The sequence below is a fragment of the Misgurnus anguillicaudatus genome, chromosome 19 (assembly GCF_027580225.2).
Source record: "Misgurnus anguillicaudatus chromosome 19, ASM2758022v2, whole genome shotgun sequence".
NCBI classification, from domain to species: domain Eukaryota; kingdom Metazoa; phylum Chordata; class Actinopteri; order Cypriniformes; family Cobitidae; genus Misgurnus; species Misgurnus anguillicaudatus.
Genome location: NC_073355.2, coordinates 36,465,683 through 36,488,315, shown reverse-complemented (window position 1 = coordinate 36,488,315; position 22,633 = coordinate 36,465,683). Strand labels below are relative to the sequence as shown.

General features: G+C 38.3%; 1 protein-coding gene across 1 annotated transcript in view; it reads left to right on the top strand.

Annotated features, from left to right (window-relative positions):
• Positions 1-598: 598 nt before the first annotated feature.
• Positions 599-22,633, top strand: part of tmem104 (transmembrane protein 104) — a 48,656-nt gene continuing 26,621 nt past the window's right edge. The window contains exons 1-8 of the mRNA XM_055194721.2: positions 599-999; positions 1,306-1,394; positions 5,803-5,924; positions 7,893-7,974; positions 10,000-10,087; positions 10,179-10,259; positions 15,346-15,445; positions 15,686-15,782. Coding sequence (XP_055050696.1) covers positions 1,350-1,394; positions 5,803-5,924; positions 7,893-7,974; positions 10,000-10,087; positions 10,179-10,259; positions 15,346-15,445; positions 15,686-15,782 — 615 coding nt within the window. The 5' untranslated portion in view covers positions 599-999; positions 1,306-1,349. The remainder of the gene's footprint in view (positions 1,000-1,305; positions 1,395-5,802; positions 5,925-7,892; positions 7,975-9,999; positions 10,088-10,178; positions 10,260-15,345; positions 15,446-15,685; positions 15,783-22,633) is intronic.

Below are 22,633 nucleotides of genomic sequence, written 5' to 3'. Positions count from 1 at the left end.
TGGTACTCCCAAGTGTTGATCAAGTTGCAACGTCCACTGATGTAAATGCTGAACTGAAGAAATGTATAATTTCAGTGATCCAAATCATTGTTTTAAACTTGTATGTGCAAGTAAATGTATTTAATAATCATTTAACATTAGGGTCTGGACTGTTACTCAGTTATTAACAGAAATAAAACTTGATAGAGAAAAAAACTAATAATGGAAACCTTAAATCCAAGAGAAAATCATAAAGTGGTGTTAAAGGGACTGTTCACCCAAAAATAAAGTCTAATTTACTCTCATGTTGTTACAAACCTGTAAATTTTGAGTAAAGTTTGTAACCAAACCGTTCATGAGACCTATTCACTTCCATAGTATTCTTCTTTCCTACTACGGAAATTAATAGGGCTCATGATCGTTTTGGTTTCAAACGTTTTTCAAAATATCTTCCTTTGTCGTCATCAGAACAAAGAAATGTATGCAGGTTTGTAACAACATGAGAGTGAGTAAATAATGACAAAGTTTTCATTTTTGAGAGAACTATCCCTTTAAATGGGTGACGGACTGCGTATGACATTAAAGTACCGCGAGAGCAACGTAAATGCACTGCTTTCAAATCGCTATCGCGGTATTTTGATGTCATAAGCCGATGGGTTTGCGCAGAGCTGTATTAAGTCAAACACACTTTTTATTTACTTTCGCTAAGACCACGTAATAACCGTCATCGAGTTTAACCAACCAGCGATAGCGTCTGAACGCAACGCCCCGCCTCCGTATCAGGAACCATGTTTTCTGCTCATATCCTGTATCATTTTCATCATTTTAATTCATATGTTTTCCAAACTGAACGACTTATCGATTTAAATAAGCTATAGGGAAACAATGGGGCGGTTTTAATTGTGTTTTTTTTACGTTGCACACGCGCTGCGTCGCTGGAAAGCGGTCTCGTGCATTCCTGACAGTTGCTTCGCTTGACAACAACAGTTATTACCTCATATATCCTAGACACGGGGCCAGGTAAACGTTTTCTGTCTGCAATAACGACAACTTTACGAAGTTATCCGTATCTAAGTTATGTGTGTTATTTTTGTGGAGAAACGTTCACGTAATGCATCTTAAATCGGTTGTTTAGTTGAGTTCTAACTTACGTTGCGCCAACGTAACTTATTTGGCAAATAATATCTGACAAGGAATTATGTGATTAAGTGAAATATAAACAGTTCTTAACGACCATTACTTGTCGTGTTATTCTTGTTTGGTTATGGCCCTTTGGCACGACTGTTGAAGCTGTTAAATGTTTAAAGGCAGTGTGTTTCCTTTCAGGGTGATAAACTTTCGGTTTTGGGTGTTGTGTTTGCCTCTTCGAAATGGCGGGGGGCATTACAGAGACGGGGGAGCCTTACTCACCTTTTGTAAGTATTTGATTTGAACCATTTTAACATTTAACTATTTACCGTAATTCAGCTGTATGGTACATTAAAATCACGGTAGTACCTTTATACATAACATGGTACTGAATGCCACGTATTATGTGCTACCGGCAACTTCAAAAAGAGCATGGTACTGGTCTCCTACTATGGTATACGTCCTATAGAGCATGTGATATCCATAATGTAATGGTTTGGATAGTAATGTGTTTAACATGTCTTTACCATCTTCATCAGATAAAGTGAATAAGTCATGCACGTGATATTTTGTGTCTTCTGTTGCTCTGTAATGAAAGGTTTCCTAACTGCATTCCTAAAATAGTTTGAGAGTTAACGTTAAGTTGTAATATTTAAAGAAAAAGTGAAGGACAACTGAATTGTAGGTCTGAACATAAAATTGAATTGTAAAAGTAAGGCTATCGTAAAGCCTTTGGTTGCTACTGTCTAACTGCAAGTCATGTGATTTGAACCACTTCACTGATTTAACTGCCAGTAAAGGAAAAATGAGATCATGCAAAGTGACCATGACAGCTTGCAGTGTTACAACAATAGGCAGAAGGTGATGTGCAAAGCAGAAACAGTGTTGCAATGGCTTGAATCAGCAGAAATGCATGCATGATCCAGACCGAACTGATTTGGCTTACTCGGTAGTCTTAACTTTCTCATCTGTCAACATGTACAAAGGTTTTAGGACCCACATTTAAATAAAAAAAACCTGCATGTTTAATTCAAACCTTTTTTAGGCCTAGTCCACACGGACACGGGTATATTCCTCCAAAAAATCTCGTCCACACATTCTTGGTTTAAAACCGCTCTATGCAATTCGGCGTTTTTGTCAAACAGCGACCCCTAGAGTCGCTGGAGAATACTTGCAACTGTCGTAATTTCCCACTCTAGTACTCCAAAGATAATGACCAGGTAATGTTTCACAATTTCATACAAATATTAGGCTACTGCATAGTCTACTAAACTACAGATGATGGTAATAGGATAATAAGAAGTTTATTCCAAGTGTAGAGTGCATATAATAATAAAGTACCGAGTTTGCTAGCTTATAATGTTTTACATGATTGCAGCTAAATCACAAGTAAACATTACAAAATGCCATGACAAAGTTAATTGTGTACGTTGCATTATTTCATAACATTGTTTGTTATAATGTCACTATACATGATTATTGCTATTTATCATAATAGTTTGCAAATTGTGCATGTTTACACTATTTTCAACCTCTATTCTTATTTATGTCCTGATAATTATGTGAGATATTGACAACTGTTGTCATGATAATCGCATGACATACTACAAGCAAGCGCAACAACATACAACATAGACCTAACGCGGTCAGATTCTCTTTTCCTTTTCCTACTCACTTCCGAACGCGCTTTCTTAACTTTTAAATCGTTTAGCCTCACGTCTCAAATTCGCGCGTGCAGTTGTTGTTATAGGCTTGATTGACTTCATGCAGCGCTGCAAGAACCGACAGCCAGATGACGTCAAAGTGCCAACTCGGATCATTCTCGCGGTACTTTGACGTCATCCGGCAGTCGGTTCTTGCAGCGCCACACGAAGTCGAACAAGCCTAACGTGTGTGACGTCGTTGCCGTAAAGCAAGTCGTGATTCTCGCGAGATTTGTCAGGGGTGGTTCTCTCAAGCTTGCATTGCTGGTTTTGGTAGCGGCGTTCTCCCCGAGCTTCTACAGGAGGATGATTCGCCTTACTATGACTTTGTTTACCACCGAAATAACTTTGAAGCTGTTATATTAAGGTAAAATAACTGCATAGTGTGTCTTTAAAAGAAATCTCCTTCCTCATGAAAAAGCAAAAACACGCTATCAAGCGCTGCCAAAGGGTAGGCCACACCAGCAGGCGGCGATATAACCCAAATCGTAAAGCCACCTTGGCCAATCACAAGCCTAACAAAAGTGAGCTTGCAAGGAAAAAACCCGTTTTTTCTTTCTACACGACAACACTGCAACCGCATTTCTTAAAATCCTCACCCTGGCAGGAGTTTTCAAAAATGTTCGGTTTCAGTGCCCGGATACTGCGTTTTCATGTGGACGAACGCCAGAATCGCGTAAAAAAAGTCACGGTTATAAAAATATGTAAGGCCTTAGGGGCGTCGCACACCGGACGCGCAGCTCAGCGTCACGTCGAGTCGCGTCTAGGACAACTCGGAGGTATCGTAGAACTGGAAGTGCACATTAAATAGCGCGAGCTTAGTCTACTTCAATATGCAAAATATATGTTAGCAGCCAATGTTAATCGTTAATGATTTGGGACAAATATTTTTTTATGTTAAACTATGTGAGTGGCGCTCTGTGGCGCGACAAGGATTTGAGCAACTTCCTGAGTCGTAGCTGGGCGCCGCGGACAGGCGCCACCTGTCGGCACCGGTGTGTGTACACTCATAGAAAACAATGTGTTTGATTTTTTTTTAGAATGGCGCTGAGCTGTGCGTCCGATGTGCGACCCCCTTTAGATTCATTGCTGGTTTTTTATTCATAACCCTGTGGTAGAAATAATTCTGTAGCACACAGCACCTGCTAAACAAATACTTACAAAATGTAAACGACAAGGTATGTTAATTGCGTCACTATTTAAATACCAAATATGTCCAGTACTCACTTTGTTTAAATACCATAGCAAAGCCTTTTAAAGGAAAACACCAGTTTTTCAATATTTCACTATGTTCTTCTCGGATGGATTTAGAAGCCACTAAACACTTCCATGTTTTTTCTATTTGAAGACTTACATGAGTAGTTACACGAGTATGAATGATGCTAGGCTAAATGGATGCCTTTGTAAAACGATTAAGTGCACGCATTGAGAAAAGAGAGGTTTGTATTTATTTAGGTTCCATTAAGTTGATGGAAGAACGTAGTAAAATATTGAAAAACTGTGGTGTTTTCCATTAAGGTAATCAGGATGTTTCTGTGAACCCTGTGAGTTGATGGATCATTGTATTATCAGCACAAAGGTCAGGGGTTTGACCCGAAGGTACACATAATACTGATAACATGTGTGGCCTGAGTGCACTGTTAGTCGCTTTGAATAAAAGGATCTGCCAAATGTGTAAATCTACTTGTAGGAAGCACTTACACATAAATTCTATATACTACTTTGATCTGCCAAATTCATAGTAAATGTAAGCAATCATTTAAACCCTCATCAATTGTGATTGACAGCAGATAGTATATTTTGGATGACTTTTATTTATTTGTTATTTGCCCATTTCTAGTGGAAGGAAATGCATTGTTGCTTAAATGGATAATCATCATATGTAATGCTGCATAGTGGTGATAAATGTCTATCTGCTTTGAAGGCAAATAGACAGACAGCACTAGCAGAGATGGTAGATGGGTAACAGGACCTTTGTGTCCCTTTATGTTACATGTGTAAAGGGGATCGCACACCGGCCGCGCAGCTCAGCGCCGTTCTAAAAAAAACGAACACATTGTTTTCTATGAGTGTACGCACACCGGCGCCGCCAGGTGGCGCCTGTCCGCGCCGCCCAGCTGTGACTCAGGAAGTTGTTCTAATCCCTGTAGCGCCACAGAGCGCCACTCACATAGTTTAACATTAAATAACATCATAAGTGTCCCACATCATTAATGATTAACATTGGTTGCTAACGTATATTTTACATTTTGAAGTAGACGCTATCTGACGAAGCTCACGCTATTTAATGTGCACTTCCGGTTTACAATACCTCCGAGTTCTTCTAGGCGCGACGCGGCGCGGCGCTGCGCGGCGCTGAGCTGCGCGGCCGGTGTGCGATCCCCTTAAGTATGTTCACTAAAGAGTCTTAGGGGCCAGTCACACCAAAAGCGCTTTAAACGCTTGCAAACGCAAGGCGCGACGCACTGCCTTTTTTAAAAAAAGAGCAGTGCGACGCGGCTTTTCATATTGCTAAGCAACCACCGAGTCAGCTGTCTTGTCATCAAATATTGAAGCGTGAGCGCTCTTTTGTTGTTAACTGTCTTATTCGCAGAAACTTAAAAATAAGACGCTTGCTCTGACCTTGTTTGAGGATGAGAGGTGCACAAACACACAGGAGAGAGTGAGCGAGTGGAGTCCGGTTCTTCAAAGCAACTGTAAACTTCCCTCACCACAACGTAAGGCCCGCCTCTCCCCTCATTCGATTGGACAATGGAAAGACACGAATGACGTCGGGCACTTCTCCGCTCTCAGCGCTCCTTCAAAAACGCGTGCGCGGCAGGCGGCAAAAAACCGCAAGGCGCTCGGCACGCATAAGCAGCGCGCAAACGCGCCCTGCCCATAGAATATCATTCAAAAAAGGCGCCTGCAACTGCCATAAACGCTTTTGGTGTGACTGGCCCCTTAATCCTCTACAGACGACAACTGCTTATATTTGTTTGTCTTTGTGTAGGTTGGCCTGGTGTACATGTTCAATCTAATCGTTGGCACTGGAGCTCTGACGATGCCCAAAGCTTTCGCAGCAGCTGGATGGGTGGTCAGCGTGTCTCTTATCTCTTTTTTGGCTTTTATGAGGTATGGTTTCCTTCTTTCACTTGCTTTCTCTGTTTATCTGTCTGTCCGTCCATCATCTCTCTCTCTCCTCGCACACTATTTTTCTCTGTCACTTGCTCATCTTCGGCTCACCTCTCAACCCTGTCACTGTTGCCACTGGTCCTGTGGCCATCAAAAATCATTTATCACCTCTGCTTACCTGCCAGTTGTCTGAATCAGTGACAGAGCCGTGGGCAGAGTTATGAGTGTTTATATGAAACTAGATGGAGCTGTTTATCAGTAAAGCAGCAGAGGGAAGAAACCAGACAGCCCCAGGCCTTAAATAGAGGTTATGAGAAATGAAGTGTCCAAATGAGCTTGATGAAATGCGTATCACGTACAGAAAAGTCCTTATAGAGGTGGTGACATTTTTTAATAAATATCATGACACTTTTTAGCATAATATGCACTGATGAATCATGCTAAACCACACACCTATTAAGAAGTGGAGAGGGCCATTTTGTATTTTTATGCATATAGTGTTTTTTCCCGTGTTGACATATTTACTAAAACAGCATGTCTTGCTAGGACACATTGAAAGAGCTTTCTGTTCAAATTGCCAAAAGATTTTAGATGCATTTGATGGGACAAAGTATTTGTAGTACAATCATACATTGTTTTGCCTGTTTTCACCAGTGGCGGCCCGTGACTTCTTTTTTCAAGGGCGCTCGATGCGAAGTTCATCACAACATGTATGTAGCCCGTTGTGTGTGGTTCGTAATTTCAAAATATGTGTTCTGCATGTCGAGTGATCTTATGTGCATCACGTGTCTTGTCTGCTGCAGATGCGTCTAAAGTGTCTTTATGATAAAAAAGACGCTCGCGTTTGCCAGATACTCGCATAATCTCATGCGTAATCAGAGTTTACTGTTAAGGGAGTGTCTTGTGTGTATTTTGTACGTGAGCGACTCTTTTATCATAAACGGTTTTGACGCGTGTGCAGCACGCACTTATTTTGACAAAACACGTGATGCACATGGTTCATATGACGCAACAAACACATAATTTGAAAACACGAGCAACACACATGATACTCCAAACACTTATTTTGAATTTGCGCACATCGGATGAGCAGTCATGAGCCGCCACTGGTTTTCACATAGACGACACAAGCTGAAAGACATGGACTAAATTTAATTTCATTAAGTTTTAGGATTTTGTTTTTGGTACCCGGAGTAAAGTCTGTTTTTACATGTACACGAATCGAATGCACAGCCTTGCAAAGCACGTGTACAAAGGCGTGCAACGTTTGCACATTGTTACAAAATTCAAAGCATCTCCATGCAACATTCTCCTGTACGCGCATACTTGACCCCTTGCAAAAAGTATGTGCAGTTCCAATAATCCGGCTTAAAATTTTTTGCTTTAGGTAGCTGTACCGTACTCGAGTACATTTGACCTCGTTTGACCCTCAAAATACATTTCGTTTGGCTAGTGTGTTCACTTCGTACCAGGGTGTGGTACGCTTAAGCTGATATGCACCGCACAATTACATGCAGGTGCACGTCACAGCATCCCAATCAACCCTAAATAACAGAGTTTTGTTTGACATCATAAATGCTGTGTAGACCGATCAGTTTATGATGTTAAATAACTGCGCAAGAGATTAAAATCTTATTAGGAGCAGTCTGCATTCCAGTTGCCCTTGTGTAACTTTAATGTCATACGCCATTCGATCTGTGCAGTGTGCATCATGCTCCATTGTGCATATCTTGCATCTTTTAATGACACAAGCATACTCTGGTACGGATCATAAAGTGTAGTGTGAGTGCAAGATCGGTGGGGGAGTGGGCAGGGGACAATCGTATTTGGGTACGGGTTGGTCCAGTTAAGTGTAATGTGAGTGCATCCTTATTATCATCTCATTTGTTCTCTTTAACTTAATCAACAAATGAAATAGAGCATTGTCTTGTTTATTTTCAACTCTTATGTCTGTCTCTCTGTCCTCAGTTTTATGACCACCACGTTTGTAATAGAAGCTATGGCGGCTGCCAATGCTGAGCTGCGGTGGAAGAGGAGAGAACAGGAAGAGGTGAGTAATGTCATCAATTTAACGAGAGCTCACCATGCACACTGTGTTCTTGCTCCGTTTCAGGTCATTTCTTATGGAAATTAATCTAATGTGAAGGACGATGTTGTTTTAAAGGGGCCATGGAATGAAAATCTGACTTTTTCCCTGTTTAAGTGCTATAATTGGGTCCCCAGTGCTTCTATCAACCTATAAAATGTGAAAAAGATCAACTCAGTAACTTAGTTTTGGTAAACCATTCTCCGAAAGCATGTGAAAAAATTGGTCATTGAAATTTGTCTCTCCTTATGATGTCATAAGGAGATCTTATTATAATAATACCACCCCTTAATCTGCACTATCCAACCACAACACTGCAGTGCAGAGAGAAAGAGAGAGAAAAAAAATAATTGACAGCACAACTGAATTTGAATTGCATCAAACCACCATCAGTGTTTGAATTTCATCAGCTAATTTGCATTTTAAAGTACACCCAAAACGGCACATTTTTGCACACACCTACAAAGTGTCAATTTTAACATGCTATAATAAATTATCTAAATGGTATTTTGAGCTTAAACTTCACATATGTGCTCTGTGGACACCAAAGATTTATTTTAGCCCTTAAAATTTTTTTGTGACATGTCACCTTTAAATGAGACTGACCTATCAATGTCAGAGCCTTTAAAGGCAGACATACTGTATTATAATAGAAGCTGTTAATAGAAGCAAATTCAGAATGAGGACACTGGTCTGTATGTTTCTAGTACTCTGCAGTCTATGCGAGTTGAATTTGGACACCTGCTACAGCATCACGGTGGCCTACAAAATAAAACAAAAAGCATCTGTGTCTGTTTTAATAGATTTTTCTTATTAAAAGCAACCATATGCTTAGACTTGAAATCATCTTGTAATCATTCTTTTATCCCCACCGCTATAATGTGTTTAATGTTAGTGTCTTTTAAGTAATGAATTCTGTATTGTATATGGATTTTATTGTTCTCAATTTTTTTGCAACACACCAAAAGTTATTTGTGCTTGTAATAAAGACTGATGTGACCTTAAGTTGTTGGGCTTATGTTAAAGGGACACTCCACTTTTTTTAAAAAAATATGCTAATTTTCTAGCTCCCCTAGAGTTAAACATTTGATTCTTACCGTTTTGAAATCCATTCAGCTCATCTTCGGGTCTGGCGCTACCACTTTTAGCATAGCTTAGCACAATCTATTGAATCTGATTAGACCATTAGCATTGCGCTTAAAAATAGGAACTATACTCTCATTCTGGCTTAATGAAATTACACAGCAGCCGAAAATAGTCCCCTTAGTATCTTTCAATAGCAGGGGACTGTTTTCGGGCACTACATAATATCATTGCACCTCCTGCAGCCATGTTATGGCAGCAAAGTCGTTGATTATTACACCAGAATGATAGTATAGTCCTAGCCATATCTGCCTCGAAAATCGCAACTTTTAATTTTCCATCGGTCTTAGTCCACGATGTAACTACAGAAGAGTCAAGTTTTAAATGGGGAAAAATATCCAAAATCTTTGATTATTTTTTTGTGTGATGATAATGGTCTAATCAGTTTCAATGGATTATGCTAAGCTATGCTAAAAGCGGTAGCCCCATACTCGGAGATCAGATTTCCAAAACGGATGGTTCCAAATCAAATGTTTAACTCTAGGGAAGCTGCAAAATTAGCATATTTTCATAAAGGTTGAAGTTTCCCTTTAAGTAAACAGATTATGACCAATATTTGCGGAGATCGTTTCCAGTCTACCACAGCAAATTCAATATCCAATGATCAAATTTATTTGGTCACGTTATAGTTTTTAAAATAATGTGGGTTTCAAGTAAGATGAACTTGAACAGAAAGTTCAGACTAAAATACAACACAGGAAGCACTTTATTTAGATTTTCCAAAGGCTTCCTAAAAGTTTAAGTGTTGGACATTTTAGGATTTAGGATGTGCAAAATGTTTTGTCTGTCACTTCCTGTTGGGAAAAACATTTTGTTAATGTCTTGTTACTGTCAATGTCTTTTTAGACAGATGACAGTGACTCTAGCTCAAACTATTCAGATGATGATGGCATTATCCGGGGACCCCTTGAGACGCGACCCATTCTCTCTGTCCGTAAGTAATGTTTTTGCATATTTATGTGTCTTTGTAAGTCTTTGCACTTCATGCTTATTAAACTAAGGTATTTTGTCATTCAATCCTACAGAACGTGCTGCCAACGTAGACCACTTTGACATTGTCGAGAGAGTTGAGATGGGACAAATGGCATCCATGTTTTTTAATAAAGGTAAGACCTTTTGTGTCATTGTGCACTACAATGCGAACCTGAGTTTAGACGCTTCATTTTATAAGGCTATTAAACAAGCCCTTTAAAAGCTGCATTCTGAAGGGCAAACGGCACATTTTTCTTTAATGGTCAGTTTCAGAGAGCAAGGTCATGGGGTGCTAATGGAGTCTAATTAGAAATAGTTAAATTGCTTTTGGTTGTAATTACCTCACTGTAATATGTTATCTGCAATTATATAAATTAAAAAGCCCGCTTGAATCTGGGTAATGAGAGTCTTGCTTGAGTTGAATATGACAAAGTGTTCACCTTGAACTCAAGACAGAATATTGTTTTTTTTTTAAACGGGTCCTATTTTAATTTCTACTGCTTCATTAAGGGTTAACACCATCATAAGCATTGTTTTACGAGAAATGCAGAAAGGCTGACTCAACAGCACCTCGGCAGACATGTAATATCTCAACAGCATTGCTTTTGGCGTCCTTTCCAACCATCAACACCCCCATCAGAAATGTCCAGTACTCCCAAAGCATGTAATGACAAACGTCACCCATTAGGGGGCACACTTGTTACACCTCCCACGAACCAGCACAGGCTCCAATGTGCTAATGAACTGTGTGGATGTTTCGTCAGTGTCCACCAGGCTCTTGGAGATTTAGAGTACCAAGCTTTCTCTGAACGGACATTACGGTTCTCTCTGTTGGCTCATTATTTGTTATTCTATTAAGCGTAATGTGTTAAAATAGCCTGTTGGTCTCCGACCTTTCCTAGCGTGAGCTGAGGCAAAGTGGGCACTTTGTCCACACACCTGTGTAACACCTCAGTAAAGATGAATGACTGCTGTGTAAGGGACTCTAATCGTAAATAAATGAAATGAGACGCAATTCACAGTGAAGGAAATTAGTTTTGTTAGTGTGACTTTAGTTTCGCCTCGCCTGTAGCTTTAAAATAAAAGAACTCCTTCGGCTTTTTGTCTTTTGTAGTCTTGGCAATGAGGCTGATCAATCTATGAGCTGCCATATAAAGGAAATTAACAACTGGCTTTTATGCTCCAGAATGAACTGAAGGTAAAGACTTTAGTGTTTATGAATAGACATTGGGATTGTCAATGGAGATGAGAGGTTATTTCCTGCAGAGAAAATTTATAGCGAGTATTGTGTAGTGCAGGGTTTGTAATTAAAAATTAAATGTTGAGCAGATATGGACTGAAAGAAACAACAGGAAGGCTGTCTCAATATTGCCTTTCCATCATTTTATAATTAAACCGCATCGGGAATTGTGAGGTTTCTTTCATGGCCACTGGTTTATCTGTGGAGCATATACTGTAAATCATATAGAGGATCGATTAGTCTTAACAATAGCACGATCAGCAAAAATTAAACAAAGTCAAGCATCGCTATTACTGATGCATAAACTTTAAAGTTGGAGGTCTTTCTAAACCACGAGTCAGATTATGTGGGCGAGTTTGGCGACTCCTTTTCTAAAGGATCAGACATAAGATTTTTACGTGATATCTAACTATACAAATATTGACTGACTAAATCATTTTTTACTGATGGCTGATGTTTTTGAGAAATTATATTGCATTTACAGGGCTCAACAAAAGGAAAATGTGAATGATGCCTCGTACCGTCGACAAAACGTTACTTGCCGATCAGGCCAGATTTTCATCGTCACGAAAGTTTATAATTTGCATTTGTCTTTTAGGCCTTGCCAATTTAATTACATTCAAGCACAATGCGAAAAGATATCAATGCACTGCTCACACACTGTTTGAGAAGTTTTGTGCATGCACAAACATCCAAAGCGAGCACCCGGAAAGGGTTCAGACAGTGCGTAATGATTCAGACAACGTGCAAATTTCTTGCTCTTGAACGGACATGTTTACCCAAAAATGTTCTTAATTGCAGCGATTAACCTTGTAAACATGCACTGTTATTTCTTAAATAATTGTAAACAGTTTTGAAATAAATCTTGATGTTAATGTCGGAGTTTAGTCAGTTTTTTACATTTGCGCAAATGCACGCGCACTGTCGAATGCACAGCCTTGCAAAGCATCGTTTTTTGACTTGTACAGGTAGACAGATGTCTGACGCTTGGGAAATGTAGTGCATCTCCTAGGGCTGCATACTACATTCTCCTGTAAGCGCATGCGCTACTGACGTCTACAATGTACACATGATTTCAAAAATCAGGTGGTGTACGTACAGTACCCGGGCACTCTTCTTATGATGACAATTGCATCACAAACACTGTACACGGACTCTCGCGTACAAGCAGTGTTTGGTAAGTTACTCAAAAAAAGTAATTAATAACTAGTTACTAATTACAGCTTAAATCATGTAATAAGATTACTTTACAAATTACTCTCTCCAAAAAGTATTTAATTAATTATTACTAAGTACTTTCTAAATCCTATTCAGTACATGATACAAGAATAGGCTTGAAATGGCTCAAAGAAATAATATATAAAAGTACATCAATTATTCTTGTCCCACTTTACGGTCCAATTCTCTCTATTAACTAACTATTAACTACTTTTGCCTCAATATACTCCAAAACTTTTAAGTATTGGTAGAAATGGGGAGGGTTAAGGATGTAGAATAAGGTTTTGCAGAATCAGGCATTAATATGTGCTATTAAGTATTAATAAACAGCCAACATCTCATTAATATTAATGCTAATAATTAACCAGTTAATAGTGAAAATTGTAAACGTAAACCATGTTAAATCCACTATCGTATTATAGTATACATAATTGTTCTACAGTCCATACACAGTATTTAGTTACATCAGAAGTAACTGTAAATTAGATTACAAGAAAAATAAGAGTAATCCCTTACTTTACTTTTTCAAGGGAAAAGTAATTAAATTACAGTAACTAATTACTTACACTGCGTACAAGTAAAAATGGACTATACTTTAGACTTAACAGTATCAGATCTGTGCATTAGCTCATAAAGTGATAGGATTTGTGTATTATTTAAGTAATTTGATTATTACTTTTTACTTTCCGTTTTTATTTGTCTTAGGCCAGTAGTGTTTGGGTGTTGTAACTTTATTGTTTAAGGTTACATGCTTCAAAAACTTAAATTTTTAAATCAAACAAAAAAATTAAATAAAAAACAATTTAAGTGCTTTTTCGTGGTAAGGCCAGTGAATATTTTGGCAGGGCAAGTTAAAAATCTGAACCATTTCTCCAACTGGGCCAGTAGAAAAAATCCATAGTGTTGAGCCCTAAATTAAATCCATACTTTTTAAAGTTGCTATTTATTCACATTCATCACACATTCAAATGTTTACTTGTGGTATAATAAAGCGAGCGGATTATGTTCCCATTTAAATCAAGAACTGCTTATATTCTCATGAAAAATCAACATTTCCATATTTCACGCGATGAACTCGCACAAGCTCCTTCATAAATTGTGCTGAAGGAATTGTAAAATGAGCCCGCCACTGCCTTCCTCGTTCATAATTTTCAATGTTTTCAGCGAGCTGACAGCAATATTTCCCACTTTTTTATTGTGGGGGGAAGATGACTCATTTAAGCTTGTAAAAGAGTATAGCGGTAGCTTTTTCTAAATTTAGTTGTAATAGCTGCAGTCAACTTGAAAGTAATTATTGAGCTGAGAGAAAGTTCCTCATAGGAACTTTGGTGAATGATGAATGTATGATGTGGCAAGTTTTTTCCTCATGAACGCTCTCAAACTCATTTCAGACCGGCAGGATTGAGTGATGGATGGATGTAGGAATGTGTAAAGAGGAGTGTGGGGTTAATGAAGAGAAGAGCAGATGTGGTGGATGTTCATAATGAAGTGATTGTTTCTTTAATTAGGATGATTTATTTTGTTATGATGCATTTGGGGACTATAGACCGTTGGAGAGGAACTTCAGAGGAACCTTCTGGGAAATCATGCTGCCCATTCTCATTTTAAAATTGGCTATTTCTATGTATGGTATTTGTATTCTATACATGTTTGTATCTAAGGGTGCACTCAACATTATCCAAACCATACCGTGCCCGAGCACGCTTGACCCCTAAAGTCTGGTTCGTTTGACTAGTGTTATCGCTCTGTACCGTGCCCGGGCACCGTTTGGTTAATTGCACCTTGGCTTACTTGCAGAGTGTGAATGTGAAGAATGTGCAGTGTGATCGCAAATCGAGCCAAAGCGGGGTACAAAAGGAGAGACGTCAATTGCACAACCAGACCTTCGTAAAAACCTGATTCGCACAGCAGGGTTACATGAATGTCTTGAGTTGCAACAGATTGACTTAGCCATATGATGTCAGGCATGTGAGAGGGCTGTGTGTCATCACACCCCAAATGACATGGAATAAAAAACACAGACACATCATTATGGGCTCCAGTGTTAAGAGAGCACTTTACTTCCTTTTTTCTTCAAAACAATCACATCCTAATGCTGCGTTCACACCAGTTACTGTAGAGGCATCAAGCGCGAGTGATTTCAATGTTAAGTCAATGTGAAGACACGTTGACGCGCGTCTGGAGGTCTCGCGGCGCGAATGAGGCGTTTTGCACGGCGCGGTAGACGCAATTCCGCCTCATTCACGCGTCTAGTTTACGCGAATGGTGCAACTTGAGCTTTGCTGCGGGAAATGCACGAGTTGAATAATTTTTACTTTGGCGGTAAAACGCGGCACGTTAACCAATCAGGAGGTTGCTCTAGTAGTAACATGATTACAGGAAGCGAGCGGAGTCGCAGAAGCCCCTCCCATGACGTGAAGTTCCGCGTGAATGTCTTAGACTAGAATTTCACGCGCGAATGAAGAGAGTAAACTCAAAATGTTCAAGTGGCAAACTAGACGCGAATTTGACGCCTCAAACGCGGCTGGTGTGAACCCACAGTAATGACGAAAGCGTGCATAGGCTCGAATCAGTCAAAGTACAGTGTAAACGTACTTTGGGGGAGTAGGGAGGGAGGACAATCGTGCTCGGGCACGGTTCAGTTGGGTTACGTATAATATGAGTGTGTTCTAAAGTGATGTTTCAAAGCCATCAATTTTGTTACTTTTATTTGTAGACATTATTGGTTAAAACAAAAATGTGATTTTTTTTCCCCCCCATAGTTGGTGTCAACATGTTCTACATCTGCATCATCATATATCTGTATGGAGACTTGGCCATTTACGCGGCAGCTGTACCCGTGTCTCTGATGGAAGTAGCATGGTGAGTCTCATCTTGTTCTTTCATTTTTGACATTAATTGATTAAATGCCAAATATCATCCATTAAGTTTCCCTAGCTGATAGGTTGGTCAATCTCTACTCCACTGATACACTGAGCAATCCAAAATTTTGTTTGCATCAAGTTTTTTTAATTTTCGTGTATGATGCTGCCATGTATTGTATACCTTTTAAACCCTTAAGTCAATGTGCAGAGGTCAGAAGTGTCTGTTTGTTTCTCACAGCCGGAATCAGTCATGCAGCGCTGGAAGTGTGAAATACAATGACACGGAGTCGTGCTGGGGACCCGTACGACGAATAGACGCCTACAGAGTGTTTCTGGTGAGCACATTAGTTCCCGTTACATGGTCAAACATGCGCACCTTACTGGCAGTACTTGTATCCCAGCAGGGTGCTGGACACATACCAGCCGAAAGTGCAACCACCCCCCTTAAGGTCAAGAGACAGAGAAAGACAGAAAAAACATGAAATCTCTCATAATCCTCAGTGTTTTAGGTGATGTTTTATGTGCCCTTGAAATTGAGATAGAGGTACAGCACAAGCATCAGTGTGATTTCTCTGCATTTCAACACTGATGGATGTGCTGATTCATTTTACTCGTCCCCCCCTCCCTTCTTCATCTCTAGAAATGATGGTTTTCCCGTTTGCCAGTTGTCAAGCATTGTTTTAGCTTTTTTAATCTTCTTGCTCGGGTAAGCCTCTTACTGCATGTTAACCATGGGAAATTATGCTGATTTTAGAAGTTATGCCAATATGTGCTTACCTTACTGATGAGGCACTTTTATTCCCTTCACGATTGGTTTTAGGATAAGGTCATGCATGGTTAGCTAAGCTTATGTATATTGTGTATTGAGAGTAATTGGATTTAGTTTATTAGATCGTTTCTCTATTGATGCTTTTATGCGGCTGGGAGACTCAACCCACCGTTTTCATTCCCAAACCTTTCCCCTTTTGACCAGAAAGCCATCATAAATTCTCGTTTGGGCGTGCCCTTAAATAAATCATTATTCTTTTTTGATAAAAGATTAATCCAGGCAGTTTATGAACTGAGGGTCTCTAAAGTCATTCTGCTTCTTTCACCTGTTGTGATGGAGGAAAACTGACCAGTTTTTAAGACGTGTCCAAAGGGGAAGACTGTCTGAGCCATCGACTTTATGAGCTTTATCAGACTGTGCGTCCCTGGTGAATCTGCTCAACAGACCCTTGTTTTCCTCATCTGTTTTGTTGAGAGCATGCCATCTTACTTGAATGAAGTCCTTGTTATGCATTATTTTCTTATCTAACAAAATTTGAATTTCATTGATTTGTTTAAAAAAAAAAATTCTACCTAGAATCAACTTAATTTCTTATCTAGTGCTGATATTGCAAAATTATCTTTTTGCTGAGACATTGAAAAAATTTACTACAAAAGCACTGAATATTACAGACGCCATGATTGTCAAAAAGAAAATATGTTATTATTTCTAAAAAAAGGATAAACTATTTTGAATGACTTTGATATTTACAGCGGGCCTTTATTCGCTGAGGCATCACATTGAACATTCAGGATTAGTCAAGTGTATCCAAGGACCCATTTGTCCTTCTAACAAGTGCTTTTAACTTTTTTTTTTCCCGTCAGGATGTCTCATATTTTTATGCAAGCTTCGTTCTCAAATCTGTAGTTGGCAAAGTGAATTATAAGGATTATAATGTTATATAAAATGTAATGCTGTTGCATTGCTGCATTTGTTGCATCTTGACTTTGACCTGTATCGGTACGTGATCTGAGTATTTGTAAGCAATGGTCAGTTGTGTACCCCCATGGGATGCAGAATTGATCTCTTCTACATTAGTGCAGGCTCACGGCACAAGCTTTTTAAAGAAAAGGGAAGATTAAGAGGGATATTATGTGTTCACATAACATTGCTATAATCCCCGAGTGGGTGGCAGACCCGTGACACACAAAGTGGAATATTATGGATGTTTTGCAGCTGAGCAGTTTTTAGGAATGGAGTGTATTGAACTTAACGGTCTGCACACCTCAGCAGGTGCTGCCATGCTTTCATAGCTTTGACTGCTTTTGTGCTTTAGATGGCTTTCCACACCAGTTGCAGCAGTCTTACATTGTATAACGTTTTCTTTATTTCTTGCTTTTCACATTAAAGAGCTCAGTGTGGCAATATGGCATATCATGGGATTTACCCTACCAGTAATTGTATGTATGGTAGGGGTCGCAAGCCGGTTTCGTGATTAGTAGTAAATCGCCATCACCTGGTTTCAGATGGAGCGGCATTTACTACACAGAGCCGTATTTCACAGAGAAGCTTGGCAAAATTGCATAAATTATCGTAGGTGATTTGTCCACGAACGCTATTTTACATGATAATAGAAATCACAATTATATTTTTGTCTACAAAAGTGTTTTCAAACATTTAAGCCTACACTTTAAGATAAAAAAAAAGTAAGATTATGAGCAACATTTTGTTCAAACTTTTGAACGCTAGTGTAACGTATGTACTTAATTCAATTTATTATTTTCTTCATAGTTTTCCCATTTAAGTATATCACTGGCGTCACATCTTTATCCCAGCTTCACAGCAAGCAAAGAGCTATATTTGATCTCTGTCTTAACAGCTGTCCCACAGCAATACTGTATCGTTAAAGATCCAGTTGGATTGGCTAAAACAGGCATCCGAATATGCATACTGTTCTGCCACATAAGATTCAATTCAGTTTTATTTATATGGCGCTTTTTATAATTGTTTAATTATTTCAAAGCAGCTTTACATTAATAAAAGAAAGAGAAAACACTGAAAAATAGTTGGACAACAAAATTTGCAAAGTACAGCGGCTAAGACATTTAAAGGCAGGGTCCATGATCTCACCTAAACAAACACACCCCTACCCCAATAGAATCTGGAGCTTATTTTGATAGACCACACATATGCAACCCAGGCAACAATGTTGGTTAGTAGACATGCCCCTTACTGCTGATTGGCTACAAGTGTGTTTTGGTACTCGGCCCGACTCCCTTTTCCAAAGTGTTTTTCAGAAATCGTGCACTCCGCCTTTAATATTCCTCACTGTGTAAAAATGCCATTTTATGCATCATATTCACTAAAAGCTTACAAGAAGATCAGTGGATTTAGATTTTATCTGCTGTCGATTCATTTCAGTGTCTGATTTAAAGAGCTATATACCAACCGCTATATCTAGGGAGAATGTAAAGTCTGTATGGGTGATTCTCACGAAAACTTGGTTTTAAAAATGTCAAGCATGAAAATGTAAAAATTGCTTAAATTTACTTTTTTTCACACCAGACATTGTAAAACAAAGTCTGGAGTAAATGGGAACATTAATTTAAAAACTTTTACTTATCATTTAACACTTTTTGTAACATAATTTAAAAAATTAGTCCTAAAAAATCTCATTACCGCAACAGTCAGAAAACATCAACACTGACATATTTTCAAAATGACATGACAAACCTGAAAGAACATAATTTGGAGATTCTGCACATGCATTTAAAATCAAAGTATTATGCTTCTATTAATTAAATTAACATTTAATAAGCATCTGTTGCGGTAATGATAATCAAAATGTCGTGTAAGCATTATGACAAGACAATATTTCAAATTAACTGTAAAAAAAATGATCTTACCTGGTAGCCATCTTGAAGTAACTGGTCCATGTGCTTGGTCACTCAAAATCAAACTTTATTAAAATTCTGTATGTGTGCTTAAACTGTTCTCAAAAAGTGTTGCGGAGGATGAGAACATCAGGCATGGACACATCATTTCCTAATTTTTCTTCATTATTATTATACATGAATATTCAGTAAATATTTTTTCTGTCATCTAAAGTTGTCTAGCAAAACATCCATTTATTTTTTTCTTAATATTTTTGTGTTTATTTTGATTAAATTACAACATAACGCATGTTCAAACACAGCCGGACACATTGCGGTAATGAGAATTTCAGCAGAAAATGAGATAAAATTTACAATTATAAATTCTTATGTTGAAATCACACATTGTGCAAGGTAGAACACAGTATTGTGTTAATTCTGATGCTTTTTAATGTTACTATATTACACATTTTAACGCTAAAATCATTAGTGCCGTGGCGTTTCAATGGTTTCGTGAGAATCACCCGTATATTGTCAGGACAAGGACATGGAGGCATTCTGGTCACATTGAGATTGTAATTACTCTAAAGAGGGAATTGTATTAATGGATGTACATGATCACTCTTATTGACCTTATGGGTCCTTGACAAATGAACTAATTACTTTTACCATGTTGATGAAAGCAACCTTTGTACCAAACACTCTTGTTTATATGACTCCTTGAGACACGTGGTTACACTATTCGTTACCTAATTTAAATATAGATGAGCAATAACGTCTCATTGATCCATCATAACTAGCAGCAGCTTTTGTTTTAACAATGATAGCCAAAAAAACTGCGCCCAACACTTTGGGTTTGCACTAGAAGCCAGGACCGATAGAATAACAATGCGTTTGGTACATTTAGGGCTGGACAATAATTTAATATCAATATATTTCACCTTACATTTTTTCAATAACGGTTATACACTGTAAAAAGAAATACCTAAATTTAACTTAAAAAAATTGAGGCAAGTGGCTGCATTGGATGTTTTAAGTTGAGTCAACTTGCAGACTTTTTTAAGTATAATAAAAACTGTAATATTACTTAATACAAACACAACAAAATTAAATATAAGTTGATTTAACTAATAGTTCTAGTATTACTTAGTTAGTTTAATTTACTTTTCTTGGTACAGGTAACTTTTTATGCTTTGTTGTTGTTTCCATAAACATTGATTTAGACATAATCTCTCTCTGAGATGAGGGCACAAATTGCTTATTCAATCAGCGTGCCAATCCAGTTTTGTTTTGGGCAGCTGTAAAGTGCGACATACTTCAGTATGCAGTCTATGCACAAGCACCAGTCTTCTGAACAATGGTAACTACAAAACTCAATGAATCTTTTTAGTTAAAAACACATAAAATAGTGTTTAAATTCAAATTTTACTCTCCAAATGCAGTCCCTTGCAAAGCATGCTGAGAACTACGAGTCTACTGCCTAGTTAGTTATGATTACTAAAATCATTCATGTAGTTTCAACACAAAAATATTAAGTTAATTTCCTTCTTACAAATTTAAGTGGATTATAATGATAAAATGAAGCTGATTTTACTCAATAATGTGTGTATTTAGAATTACTCAAATTATTAAACTTTTTATGCTATTTAACTCGTATTTTGATAAAAAAACTAGAATTAAACATTTTAATACAGTTTACTAATTTTTCCTTTGTTAAATCTACTAAGGCACAGAAACACTTTTTACAGTGTATGGTTTCTAAACACATTTCCGAAATTTCGATTTACATTACAGCGTCCCGTGGCTGTTCACATGTCATGTTAAAAACACATGTTTAACATGGGTCAAGGGTTCTTCCTTCCAAAGTGCGCTCTCGTGGCGTCTTTCTTTGCTAAGCAACCAATGGACACGCTCTCCAGAACGACGAGGAAAAAACTGAATGGATTTAAATCGCTCATCTGTACCTCACGTCAAATCATATCATTGCGATCAATTAATCTGGTTGGGACTTGCCCAGGAAATAGCTGTCACTCAGAAGTACAAGAAGGATGCGCAGGGTTAATTCACATCAAGTCACAGCTTCCAATGGTGGCACCGTATAGGGAGGGAGAACGGGAGATTTAATGCAACACACACTGAATTACGGATGAGAAAGTATGCTTAAGCCATCTGGCGCGAAGGTTAGAAAAATGGAAAGATGAGAAACGTGCAAAAGTCAGAGATGGGCGAATGGCTCCTAAAGAAGTCCCACTCACTAATACTAAAATTACCAGTAGGTGGTGGAATGATACAAACGGTGAAGCGGTTACTGTTATGTTGTCAGTAGAATATCGCATGCCTGGTAAGAGCTCTTAGCCATTTAGATTCGAGAACCAGAAAGAACTTTTGTGTAATATCTAATATATCATTGTGTAGCTTGCTATGCAATTACAATTTTTTTTCTGTCCAACTATCTTATGTAACATTTAAATAGCCTACTACCTTTTAAAAGTTTTGGGCTCACTTTTACTTAGGCTGTTTAAATTTTTTTTCCACATATTACTATAATAACAAATTGATCAAAACTAAGGAACTATGGAAACGTTATTGGATTTATATAGATTGAAATTTAGAAGTATAGTGGCGATAGATATTTGGGCCATATCATCCAGCCCTAGGTACATTACACATTAGGCCAGTAGGTAGGGAGTAAGCAGTCTTTTTTGGCTGTTCGAACCACAATCCGGTCGAATGCATCTACCTCTGAATGTGGTTAAAGTGGAAATGCTCGAAACTATTCAAGACACAATTTACACAAGTATTTAGAATCGTCTACTTGTGATCTGATCAACCAAAACTCATCTTAATACCAGGTGTATACAGGACCTTTTTTAATAAATGCTTTGGCTAAATTCTGTATTTTGTACGTAAGAGAGTATGTCTGTATAGAAAGCCAGACTGCAATTGCTTGTCTTTAGGAAGACAAGCTTTCTCGTATATGCCGTCTTGTGGCACAAAGATTGCAATATCAAGCAATACAAGGTTGAGTAATTTTAAATAAAAATAAAATGTGATGATTATTTTGATTTATATATATCAATACCTTGAATCTTTTTCGGAGAAAGCTCGTACACTGTGAATCGTTCTGCTGGAATAAGCACCGCAGATGGTTTAGTGGATATTAGCACAGCAGGAGGAGAAAATAGCGGCCCACCGAGGGGTACAATCCACACCAAAACCGTCACTCGCATGTAAAGGGAAATGACCAGCAGTCACGATTGAGATTATCACCAGACCAGGGAGTGTGGTCTGACAGAGTTGAACAATGTGATGGATATACTTAAAAAAGAGAAGAGAAAAGACAAGACAAGACAGCACTTGCAAATAAAAGACACTCAGCCTTGAGCTCAGATCCATATATATGTTACGACTGTAGCAAACCTGACAGATTTTATGTTCTCTGTAGGATATGCAAGGATACATCTGTCACAATGCTATAAACGTGGCAGTAATTGATGCCGCTGCCTGTAGCTCCAAACACAGATGTCACATGTTCTCATCTTGTTTTGTAATTAGCTTGCTAGAG